The following is a 13,528-nucleotide window of genomic DNA, read 5'->3' as shown; positions in this document are numbered from 1 at the left end:
TTCAAGTGTTTATTAATAAAACTATAGATATTAAATGAACTGCCAATGCATGTTTAGCTCTCTCCCTCCTCTTGAAATATTAATGAGCTAGAGAACTATAAGGAAGTTGGGAACCAGAGTTCTGACATAAGGTAATACTTTGTTCTGAAGAATGGATTGGAAATTTGAAAACATAAAGTTTTTTTTAGCAGGATATTCTTGTCTTGATTTCTAACATTGTATTTAATAATTGATCTTCTATTGGTTTAGGAATCTGGCCCCTAACCTCTGAATGATTGTGGTGGGACTCTGGATTAGAATATAAATACTCAAAACATTTACTGTTAACGCATAGGACAAACTGGAAAGCAACGTAAAATAATGTAGCATATAGTTTGTTTTGGTGCTGTGATTTGATATGACCATGTACTTGTCTAATAATTTTATTTCTTTTTCCGAAGTTTGCATTTTAGAAAAGTGGTTATCTGGTTGACATCATTTTCTTGAGTTAATTTGCACTGTTCATCCTGTTTTCATGTGTCCCATCAGAATTCTAATGCCGTTCTGATTGTATTTGGAGAACAGCGATTCCCTTTTGGCTGGTTCTTTACTTCTGGTTAGTCTTTCTAAAATACTGCTTTCTATATTACTCATTCATGTAACACTCATGATTGGCTCCCTATTGACTAGAAGATGAGCTCCAGACTTACCCTGATATTTGGACTTCCCTATCCTCCATGCCCACCTTTTATCATCTTCTACTCTTCAACACAATTTCTCACTGTGATCAGCTCTCCAGTAAGCTTTGTTCATTTCAAATTTTATTTTTTATCTGATGCTTTCTCCTGTTGCTTGTCATGCCTTTCTTCATCTTCTTAAACTATTCTAATTTTTTTCTATTTTTAAAGGCCTTGCTGCTTACCTGTTATTAATTATGCTTATATTTAAAGTCTTTTCTAGTGAATATTGCTCTCCCTTTTTAATAGGTTCAATTTGTTTCCTAACCAGATTGTCCAGTTACTGAGATTAAGATCCTTTTATTTTGACTTTTGTTTTTAATTCTCACAGACTTAGCACATTGTTGGATATATAAGGAGGCTTTCTCCAATTGGGAAACTTATATTTAACAAGGCATATTGTGGTTTGCATATGTGTTGAGAGGGTGGCAGTTTATGCAGTGGTTTATATACCAAGGAATTCTTTATCTCTGTATTGTATAGTGGTAGAGTATGGAAAAAGCATAAGTCAAATAGGTCTATTTTGATTACATACCCTCTTATTCCCAAGAAAACTCTAGACATGCTATGTGGAATATCAAGGTATCTTAATCTGTTTTCTCTTGCTGTAACTGAATACCTGAGCCTGAGTAATTTATAAAAAGAAAAGAAACTTATTTCTTACAATCATGGAGCCTGGAAAGTACAAGGTCAGCGGGCTGCAGCTGGTGAGGGTCTTCTTGCTAGTGGGGACTTTCTGTAGAGTCCCAAGGCAGCACAGCACAGGTCATCATATGGTGGTGGAGCTCATAAGAGATGGCTGAACTTTTTATAACAAACCCACTCTGGTGATAAGTAGCCCACCCCCTTGATAACCCAAAAATCCATGAATGGCTTAATCCATTGTCGGGGCAGAGCCCTCATGACCCAGTCACTTCCCAGAGATCCCACTTCTCAACACTGCTGCATTAGAGACCAAGTTTCCAACACATGAACTTTTGTGGAACACATTGAAACTATAGCCCAGGTTTTCTATGACAGATGGTTTATAAGTATTGCTGTGAATAAAGCCTGTACTCTTCAATACATCATGTATTTCTGTGTCTATCTAGGGATTCTTTACTCTAAAAACTGAATACAACCCAAGTTTCAGTAGTAATATAGGAAAGCGGTTCACTGAAGTTCTGAATTTCCAAAGTATATTTTTGTTTCTGAAGTCCTTCAGGTTAGATTCAGCATCCTAAACAGAGTGTAGATTTATCCTTTTTACTCACATCTTTATGGAGTAAGAACAGGCCTTGAGTGAATGAGTAAACTGATTAATCTTCAGTCCATTTATAATCATTGAAAAGAGCCAACTCATCATTTCTGCCAAATCATACCAATAAATAAGTGGCATGCAGAATGTCCAGTACCATAGGAATAGTCAAATGTATCTCACCAAGTAAATATGTGTTTTGAATGGACCTCAGTAAGGGAGGTACAGAAATTAGAAAAGTCATAATTTTAGAGTAAGCATTGACATTTTGCATTTATTCACTTAGTGAATAGATTTTATATTAGAAACGGTTTATATAACTAACTAAAAATATTTTTTGGTTCATTTCATTTGATACTGCCTCAGAGTATATTGGAGCCACTCAGGGGAGTTCTGAGTTGGAGATTCTGTTAGTGAAAGTGTAATAGAGGGGTAAGAGAAGAGCGCTAAGAAAGACATCAACATTTATGGGGAAGTTATAACAAGAAAAGAAATGACCAGAGAAAATAAAAGAAAATCAGGAGAATGCAGTTAGAAAGAAGCAATGAAAGAGACTACTATTTTAGTGCTCTGAAGTTAGGTGCTACTGAGTGGTCATTCAAGATTCCTATAGAATGGCTGTTAGATTTAAAATCATTAAGGCAAATCACTGATGTCCCTTCTAAGATCAGTTTGTTAGCTTGGTGCTGGCATATGTCAGACTATAGTGGATTGAGTTGTAAATAGGCGGAAAAAGTGGAGAGAGCACATGTAGACAGCCACTTCAAGAAGCTTGGCTCTGAACTGGAGGAATGAAAGCAATAACTAGTGGGGAAATTAATGTCCAGGGTGAATGACATGATTGATTTAATGCAGAATCTTAAGCATGCTTAAATGTTGATGAGAAAGTATTAGTGGAAATGGAGGAGATACAAATACAGGAGAGAGGTGTAATAGATTGAGGTCTGAGGAAATAGAAGCAACAATCTATGGTGCAAACTCCCTTGGGAGGGGCTAATATCCAGCACAGAGATGGGAGAGAGATTAACCAGAAATAGTAGAAGGGGTGATGTTGTCCATTTTACTGCTGGGAAGAAGGAAAAGTTAGGTAACAACAAAAAGGGGGTTGGCTCTCCAGAAATGGCATGCATTTCCCTGTGAAGTGGGGAAGGTTAAGGTAGCAGGGGAGAACTAGAAAGCACTAGAAATGTGAGAGAAGTCAAGAAGGTTTGAAAAGAGTACTTTGCTGTGAAAGGAAACACTGTAGGATTGCTGGGTAAGAAATCTCTGTGATAGAATCCGGCTTAACCTATTATGGTTAATTTTTTTTCTATAACGAATAGTTTTTTAAATGAGAGTTTACATTTTAGTTACCCATTATGTGAGTATTTCTCCTTGTGCAAATTAAACTTGTTTATTGTGTTTTTTGTTTTGTTTATTTGAGATGTAGTCTCACTCTTGTCACTCCGGCTGGAGTGCAGTGGAGCCATCTTGGCTCACTGCAACCTCCACCTCCCAGGTTCAAGCAGTGCTCCTGCCTCAGCCCCTGCAAGTAGCTGGGACCACAGGCGCATGCCACCAAGCCTGGCTAATTTTTTGTATTTTTAGTAGAGATGAGGTTTCACCATGTTGGCCAAGCTGGTCTAGAACTCCTGACCTCAGGTTATCTGCCCTCCTCGGCCTCCCAAAGTGCTGGGGTTACAGGCGTGAGCCACCACGTCCGGCCTATTGTGTTTTTTAAAAAGTGACTTAAAAAGGCCAGGCAGGCAGACCACTTGAGGCCAGGATTCGAGACCAGCCCGGCCAACATGGCAAAATCCTGTCTACTAAAAGTACAAAAAACCCGCGCATGGTGGCACACACCTGAAATCCCAGCTATTCAGGAGGCCGAGGCACTAGAATTGCTTGAACCTGGGAGGTGGAGGTTGCAGTGAGCTGAGATCCTACCACTGCACTCCAGCCTGAGCGACAGAGCAAGACTCTGTCTCAAAAATAAATAAATAAACAAACAAACAATAAAAAATGACTTGTTTTTGTATAAACAATGCATGTTTATTATAAAAAGTTTAAATGAGACAAAACTGATGAAGAAGTTTTTTAAAAATTACTCAGTAGCTCACTTCCCAGAAATTCTCATTAGCATTTGGTCAGTGTCATTAAGAGAGAGAAATGACTTCATACAAATGTGATCATGTAGTGTATGTGCTATTTCAAATAGACTACTAAATTTTATTTTGAGTTTGAAAGAAAAAGAAATAATACAGAAGAAATTATTGAACCTCAGGTATGGTTTTTTTTATGTTTTTATTTTTACAAAAGATAGGTTCTTAAATGATCCTTTAGGCCAAAAGAGAGAATTCTGAAGCCTTATGTGGACTTGATTTTTTTTTCTTTTTCTTTCTTTTTTTTGAGACAGAGTTTTGCTCTTGTTGCCCAGGCTGGAGTGCAGTGGCATGATCTCGGCTCACCGCAACCTCTGCCTCCTGGGTTCAAGCAGTTCTCCTGCCTCAGCCTCCTGGGTAGCTGGGGATTACAGGCGTGCACCACCATGCCCGGCTAGTTTTGTATTTTTAGTAGAGACGTGTTTTCTCCATGTCGGTCAGGCTGGTCTCGAACTCCTGACCGCAGGTGATCCGCCCACCTGGGCCTCCCAAAGTGCTGGGATTACAGGCGTGAGCCACCGCACCTGGCCTTTTTTGTTGTTGTTGTTCAGTCACCCAACTTGAAAATGTGTGACTTGATTTTAATGCTTGTATGAGCGTAGTTTTCTTCTGCTGCTCTTGATGGTATGTGTGGTGTCAGTTGGTTGACCATCCTGCAGTTGGTCAAGTATACTTTTTATTTTGGTGTTTATTTATGCCATCTTATTTGGAATGTGAGCCTTTGAAAGAAGTGGCTATGATTTCTAAGTAGGCCACCTTCTTGACTGATAGGATCACTTTCACAGACTGTGGGAAATCTTAGGGTTTCTTACTTTATATAATTAGTGCACTTATAGAAAGAGGAAATGTTCTCAAAACTCAGTGAATTTAGAAAAGCTAAAATTTAGCTCTTTTGGACTCTTGAGTTATAAGAAATTGTATGTGTCTTTATCTCTAAATAGTATCTGACGGTTGAATACACCTTCCTTCTTGAAACATTTTTTCCCCTCACTCTCATAAGAGCATACTCCTAGTTTTTCTCTGATTTTAGGTCAGTCCTTCTCAGTCTCTTGCCAAGTTCGTCTCCTCCCTCAGACATCTGAGTGTTGGAGTGCTCTCTCTAGGTGATGTCACTCAGATTTGTTACTTTAAACACATTTGATAACTGTCAATTTTATATCTTCATTCATGACCCTACATCCTACATCTAGCCTGTCTCTAAAATATAGTCCTAGTACAAACGCTCCTCTTGTTCTCCACAGTCTTATTTGAATACCACTCATCTGGTTATCACTCATTGGCACCACTAAAGCCACCTCCTAACTTTGTCTGCAGTCACTCTTGCCTCCTCTCTTGGAATCTGTTCTTTTTAAAGTAGCTAAAGTGTCCTCTTTAAATCATAAGTCTTATCTTATCACCCTGCCTTCCCTTTGTTTAAAACTATCCAGTCAATATCCAGACTTCCCATTACAGCTAGAATAAAATCCAAACTCTCATGGTTTACAAATGTATGTGAACTGCTTTACCTCTCCACCTTAAACTCTTATCTTCCATCCCCTGCCGTGGTTCACCTATACTGACCATATTTCTTTCTGAAGCACTTCAAATTTATTGCTATTTTTAGGCTTTTATACTTAGAAGAACAACGCTCTTCCCTCAGATCTTCATATTATTGCCTCCTTCTGGCCATTTGGCTCAGATGTCATCTCAGAGAAATCTTCCTGCCTATCCTAGCTGAAGTATTGCACAACTCTTCACTCCTCTCAGCACACACATACGTGTTCTATCATATTACCCTATTTTATATAGACTGGCACCAAAAATAAATTTCACAAAAACCGTTTCATATCCTATCATCATCAATATGATTATAGTTAGTATTTTCAGGCATTTCTCTTGATAGGAGTTATTTTACCAGAATATATGATTGTTACTTTATACGTAATTCCTCACATTTTTGGCTAAATTTATTTAAACAGGGAACTTTGTCACTAATGTAAGTGGAAAATTAGTATCACTTGTCAAAATTGAAGCTAATAAAAATAAATACAATGAAAATTGCAGTTTTTAATTTTTTTTAATTTTCAGAAGCTCTGAGACTAAGGCTTGCTCTGTTGAGAAAAAGATAAACATTAAAGACCAACAGCATTAAACTGAGACTTTCTTGACATAGACAAATTGAAAGAGAATTGTAATGAAAGTAACTTTCTCATCGAGCATTGCAGTGTAATGTAGTGTAGTCTGTCCTCTGAATTTACCAGTGCACTAAAACTAAATGCTATTTTAGTTAATGTGAAGTTGAAATAACTTAGGCCATGGACTAGGGTAAAAGTGTGCTAGTGAACTAGTGAGAATTTCTGGGGGAAAAAAAACCCTAGAAACTCTGTTTATTTTAATCCTTTCCAAGGTGAATTGAATAGCATGAAACTATATTACTCAAAATTAATGTTTTGAGTATATTGCTGAGGAATTCTTCTAAATTAGTAATTTCTACATTATAAAAAAATAGTATATTCCCCAATCACTGAAAGAATTTTGTGTGTTGGGCTCTCTGCTGAACACTTGACATATATTATCTGATTTAATCATATCCATTCTCTGAGAGGTAGAAGCATCCTCATTTTAAAGATGCGAAGATAGGATCTATAGAGGTTAGGTAATTTGTCTAAGATTCTATGATCAGCAAACCTTTCTGAGTGTGTGGAATATATTCTGTGAACTCAGAAAGGTTTGCTGATCATATATATATGTATATATATATATGTGTATATATATGTATATATATGTGTATATATATGTGTGTATATATATATATATATATATATATGGTTTTTTTTGTTTTTTTTTTTGTTTTGTTTTGTTTTGTTTTTAACAGGGTCTTACTCTGTCACCCAGCGTGATCACAGCTCACTGCAGCCTCGACCTCCCGGGTTCAAGCAGTCTCCCACCTCAGGTCCCCAAGTAGCTGAGACCACAGGCGTGCACCACCATGCATGGCTAATTTTTTTATTTAGGGACGAGGTCTCACAATGTTGCCTAGGCTGGACTCAAACTCCTGAGCTCAAGCGATCCTCCTGCCTCAGCCTCCCAAAGTGTTAGGATTACAGGTGTGAGCCACCATGCCAGGCCTCAAAGACTATATTCTTAAGCACTAAATCTTGTACTAAAGAAGGCAAGATGCAAAAAAAATGCTATGACTTAAGTGTATGATGAAGTTGGTTGACCCAGAAGCATGTCTTTGGAAAAGAATCTCCAATTTTTTAGCTCCAAGAAATGAGAAGTTACCCAAATGGCCACCAAATTTTATGGAAGCTTTTATTTTATGGCTGTTCTAGGCCCGTTCTAGGGTATTCCATTTGACAGGATAGCCTTAGTGTTCCCATTACTTAATTTTTATCTTAATATTTGACAATTTTTTTTCAGAAATAAATTTAAATTCTACTTATGTTACCACCTCACAATACAAATGAATATAACATAATACTAACCTTGGGGCAGGGAGCAACAGTGCCACCAGAGTATGTAAGGTGTGTGGTTTGAGTTTTTTTCTTATAGTAGGGGGAATAGATTAGTGATGATACAGTCATAACTCCTTTCCTAGGCTAGTCCTTGGCAAAGTCTAGGTAAGGTACAATCTAGAAAATAATTTGGGTTTTTTTGGTGGGTTTTTATTTTTGCTCGACAAGGTCTTGCTCTGTTGCCCAGGCTAGAGTGTAATGGCATGATCATGGCTTATTACGCTAACTCCTGACCTGAAGCAGTCCTCCTACCTTAGCCTCCCCAGTAGCCAAGAGTATAAGCGCACACCACCATGCCCAACTATATTTTTTAAAAAGTTTCTTGAAGAGACAGGATCTTGCCTTGTTGCCCAGGCTGGTCTTGGACTCCTGGGCTCAAGTGATCCTCCCACCTTGGCCACCCAAGGAGCTGAGATTACAGGTGTGAGCTGCCACACCCAACCTGAAAGATAATTTGAAGGTTGCAAGATAGACACGTGATTTCTTCCCCTTCCTCCTTTATTCTGTTTTTTTCTTTGGATTTGTTTAGATCATCGGAGGGCTTTGTTTTCTTTGCTTTCAGAAGAATTGCAGTTACTAAGTTTCTCTCTATTATCCACTTGGTTAAAATTGGGGATTGTAATTAAGAATTGCCATTTAAAACCTGCTAATGCATTTACTGTAGGGATGTTGTTGAGGACATCACTATGGTTAGTCATTGGACCCTGCATAGAGACAACTATATAGGATATTTTTCATTCTGAGTGTCACAGAAAGCTTAGTCACTCCTATAAGTTACAGTGTTATTTGTGTTGCTTGACTGCCAGAAAGCTTCCATTTTTATTTTCCTATTTTATCGTGCTATTTGCATAAGATACCTCAAATCTTGACAAGAAGTAAATAATGTTGTGCTTTCAGGGAGATTTCCTTCATATTTTCAAAGATTCAAAAAATTTACTTAAACCACTGTCTGTTGTGTTTATTAGTAAAACATAATGTAGCTCCTCATTTCTGCTAATTTTGCTCATATGAATTTGACATTAAATAGTATATTATTTGTATGCAAAAAACTTAATTATTACTTTACATATCTATACTTTAATTGTAATAGTATATTTATGTTTTATTATTATTACTGAATAATCCACATTTAGATACAACTTAATTATTTTTAATTCTGGGAAATTATATTTAAAAACAATTTATAACTTGTATCAAGAGTATCTTGGTTTTTGGTATTTAAGAATGAGCTATGTTCACTGTTTCTCTTACCAAACTCAATCAAACTCTCTCATGATTTCTTTGATACCTCTGTCTAAAATAATTGATACTTTATGTTTGAAAACATCTCATTTTGGGACTATAATCTAATTGGTAGTTTTAATGAAATTAATTTGTTTATAAATGTGCATATTGTTTGGTGGATATATCATTGCTTTCTGTTTGTAATATTTCTTAGTATTTGTTCATTTTTTATGATACTGTTCTTTATCTGGTAATTTGAGTAAATCCCAGTTGAATTATGTTGCCACATTATGTCTTCAAAAGGGCATAAAGTCAGTACACATGCTTCAGTAATATCTGGTTGTTTTACCCTTATGTTTCCAGTTGGCAATTTGAAATTATGGCTTCAACTGCACTTTAAATATGTGATAATAGCATGTGTTTCTAATAAGGGCCAGCATCATTTTGTTCAGATAGTGTGAATGGTTGTCACTCATATATGACAAATGCACCTTCATCTGCTTCTTTGATAGCCCCCTAAAAACCATACCCTCAAATCAGGCCGATGAAATTAGCTGCTGTGTAAATTGTGTGTCTGAGTGGTTCATTATCTAATCACCGTCAGAACCACAGTGATAAAGTAGATTGAAGCAGGGAAGAGGTCTGCCAGATGATTTCAGACCCCCCCCTCCCTAAATCTGGTTTCCCTTGGAAACCCTAATAGTGCAGTTTGGAACTTCGTCTTTCATGCCTGGAATTCAGTATCATTTAATATACCAAACTTGGAAATGCCAGTAGTTCTAGAACATAATCTTGTTTTTGTAAAGACCGTAATTTTATTTATTTAAATCAATTTTTGAAGTATCGAGGCTCTTGAACTATTGTTTTATTGCCAGTAGCCTCAGTATTACTAAATGGGGAAAAAATGCTATGTCCTACTTGCCAAGAAGCCAGAGTAGTTTATTATATTTATTTGTTAACCTTCTAGGAATATTTCACTCTAATCATAATGAACCCTCTGTATTATTTGTTTATTGAATTGCTTCCCTTTAATTCATTTTAGGTGCTTTTGAAGATGATGATATCACGCATGTTGAAGGAAGTGTAGATCCTATTCGAGATATAGAAATAATACATGAAGAGCTTCAGCTTAAAGATGAGGAAATGATTGGGCCCATTATAGACAAACTAGAAAAGGTGGCTGTGAGAGGAGGAGATAAAAAACTAAAACCTGAATATGTAAGTAAAAATTTACAGCTTCTTTAGATACTCAAGAGTTTATTTTTCTTGATTAAATTTTTTAAATAATGCATATGCTATATCTAATATTGTTATGGAATTTTAGAAACCAAGAGTTATTTCTGTTAAAAAAAATTGTTAAGAAACTTTATTTTTAAACAACCAAGGGCCATGGTGATACACTATTTAGGGGGTTCTAAGCAAGCAGTAGTTAGCAGTAATAGTGAGTGTTTACATGATTACTATGTAGGTCTTCAAGTTTTAGTGTTAATAAAGTGTGGTTTATGATGAAAAACTTACTGGATTTGGCGAAATGACTCATACAGTTTTCATGGATTTGAAGAAGTGGTTTATACAAAGACCTGGTTCTCCATAGGGGTTGACTAAGTGAATACACTCTTAAAGTAGACAGATCATTTTAATATTTTATGGAATGAAAACATGCCTCATTGTTCTTAATATTCAAATGTGTTTTCTATCACATTATAATGAATGATTATTAGTAACATTGTAATAAATGTTCCAAAATGTATCTTGAAGCTTTTAGTTTACATATGATTGAATTGTCTTTAGCATTTAAGAAACGGTACCCTGGCCAGGCGTGGTGGCTCACGCCTATAATCCCAGCACTTTGGGAAGCTGAGGCAGGTGGATCACCTGAGATCAGAAGTTTGAGACCAGCCTAGCCAACATGGCAAAACCCTGTCCCTACTAAAAATACAAAAATTAGCTGGGTTTGGTGGTAGGTGCCTCTAATCCCAGCTACTTTGGAGACTGAGGCAGAAGAATTGCTTGAACCCGGGAGGCGGAGGTTGCAGTGAGCCGAGATTGTGCCATTGCACTCCAGCCTGGTGATAGAGTGAGACTCTGTCTCAAATAAATAAATAAATAAAATATATTTAAAAATAAAATAAAATGAAACTAGTAAGAGACAGTAACCAATGCAAAGTATCTAAATGAGCAGGTTACCCCCATTGGCAAGAGTAAGGAAGCTGGGGTAATTGTCAACCAATGTATATCAGTAACTGGCTATGGGCTACTCCTAGGAGTGTTAACTCTTTGGTGCCTGATGTCTTTGTGGTTTGAGCATAGAATTTAGTTAGACTAACAGATGCTTACCTTAAGCCATCACCATGTACTAGACCCATGATGGCAAAGGGGATTTTGGGCAGGGTAATCCTGTAATTCCAGCACTTTGGGAGGCCAAGGCAGGTGGATCGCCTGAGATCAGGAGATTGAGACCAGCATGGCCAACATGGTGAAACCCCATCTCGACTAAAAATACAAAAATTAGCCAGGCGTGGTGGTGCACACCTGTAATCTCACCTACTGAGGAGGCTGAGGCAGGAGAATCACTGGAACCTGGGAGGTGGAGGCTGCAGTGAGCCGAGATCATGCCACTGCACTCCAGGCTGGGAGACAGAGTGAGCAATAAAAAAAAAAAAAAGAAAAAGAAAGAAAAGGGATACCTATATGATTATGATATCAACTAGTTACTGTAGGGAAGTTTCTTTTAGAAATATATTTCTTATGTTCTCTAGCAAATGGTCTAAAGGTACAAAAATGTGATGGATATAAAAGAGATAGCTACTTGAAATTTATGAGAAAGATAGGCAGGTCATTTTGTTTACCAGGTATTTACCTATTATTCTTTAATGATGTTGATTCTTCCTGCTCATTTAAATGTATCTTTATTTTCTGGGTAATCTTTCAGAAATTCAACATTCAAACCTCTTTTCCTATTAAGTTTCCAGTTTCTAGATTTGGATGCCATTTGTATTTTTATGTCAATAAGCGTGAAAGACTTAGGTTAAATGTACTCTAGCATGAAACATGAGCTGACTTTTTAATGTTAAAGCAGAGTTTTTCCTGAGAGCAAGGTAGATATACTCTGACATAAGATATACCTTTTTCTTTCTTTCTTTTTTTTTTTTTGAGACTGAGTCTCACTCTGTCGCCCAGGCTGGAGTTCAGTGGCACTATCTCGGCTCACTGCAACCTCTGCCTCCCTGGTTGAAGTGATTCTTCTGCCTCAGCCTCCTGAGTAGCTGGGACTACAGGTGCATGCCATCACACCCGGCTAATTTTTGTATTTTTAGTAGAGACAGGGTTTCACTGTATTGGCCAGGCTGGTCTCAAACTCCTGACCTCGTGATCCACCCACCTCAGCCTCCCAAAGTGCTGGGATTACAGGCGTGAGCCACTGTGCCCGGCCAAGATACACCTTTTGTAGTGAGTCTTGCTGTCTGAAGTAAAACCCAGGCACTAAATAAAGAAGGCAGGAGTGAGATAAGCATTTTCTCTTGGTATCAGCCAACTGTGTTCGTTTCCTAGGGTTGCTGTAACAAGCACCACGAACAGGATGACTTTAAACAACAATGTCTTCTTTCCCGGTTCTGAAGGATGAGAAGTCTGAAGTCAGGGTGTTGGAGGGCCGTACTCTCTCTGAAGCCTCTCTGGGGGAGAAGTTCTAGCTTCTGGTAGCTCCAGGTGTCCCTTGCCTTGTGACAGCAGAACTCCAATCTCTGCCTTAGTCTTCACATGGCCCCCTTTCCTGTGTGTCTCTGTCCAAATTTCCCTCTTCTTATAAGGACACAAGTCATATTGGCTTAAAGGCCCACCTTCCTCTAAGTATGGCTTCGTCTTAATTAATTCCCAAATAAGTTCACTTTCTGAGTATCAGGAATGGGATTCAATCTATAATATCAAGTCATCAAGATCAAGGTTAATTTTAAATCTATTTAAGTGTATGTACATCCCATTTGGAAAAATGAAATTTGAAAAATGAAGTTAGGAGGCTTTAAGGAACAATTTATTTTACATCAATTATTTGGAAAGCATTATACTTAGAAAATATTCATAGAACTAATAATTAGCTAATTGAAGAGCTAAAGACTACCAGAAATTATAATTAATGAGTCTTTTTTTCTGAAAACATCTGAGTAAAAAATTAATGTCCTCAGTAATATGTAGCTATTAGCAGATTTCTTATTATATTCTTAAGGCAATTTTTAAAACTGGTATTAACATAACTTTTGAAATATTTAAGGTATTTGTTTTTAACAAACATTGAAAGATTCAGAGTAGCATACAGGCATACTTCATTTTATTGACCTTCACTTTATTCGATTCCACAGATATTGTGGGTTTTGGGGGTTTTGTAGTTGTTTTACAAATTGAAGGTTTGTGGCAACGCTGTGTTGAGCAACTCAATGCCATTTTTCCAACAGCATGTGCTCCCTTTGTGTCTCTGTGTCACATTTTGGTAATTCTTACAAGACTTTAAACCTTTTTGTTATTATTGTATCTGTTAAAGTGGTCTTTGACTGGTGATCTTTGATGTTCCTGTTATAACTGCTTTAGGGAGCCATGAACGATGCACATAGAAGACAGCAAACTTAGTCGATCAATGTTGGGTGTGCTCTGATTGCTCCACCTACTGGCCATTTCCCATCTCTCTCCCTCTCCCGGGTTGTCTGTGTTCCCTGAGACGCA

At 37.3% G+C, this 13,528-nt stretch overlaps 1 protein-coding gene across 2 annotated transcripts in view; it reads left to right on the top strand.

Annotated features, from left to right (window-relative positions):
- Nucleotides 1-13,528, top strand: part of OLA1 (Obg like ATPase 1) — a 181,665-nt gene that overhangs the window by 104,182 nt on the left and 63,955 nt on the right. For both annotated transcript variants that reach the window (XM_003253728.3, XM_004091970.3), the window contains one exon: nt 9,858-10,033. In XM_003253728.3, coding sequence (XP_003253776.1) covers nt 9,858-10,033 — 176 coding nt within the window. The remainder of the gene's footprint in view (nt 1-9,857; nt 10,034-13,528) is intronic.

The sequence above is a fragment of the Nomascus leucogenys genome, chromosome 22a (genome assembly GCF_006542625.1).
Source record: "Nomascus leucogenys isolate Asia chromosome 22a, Asia_NLE_v1, whole genome shotgun sequence".
NCBI classification, from domain to species: Eukaryota; Metazoa; Chordata; class Mammalia; order Primates; family Hylobatidae; genus Nomascus; species Nomascus leucogenys.
This window is presented reverse-complemented; position numbering and strand designations above follow the sequence as displayed.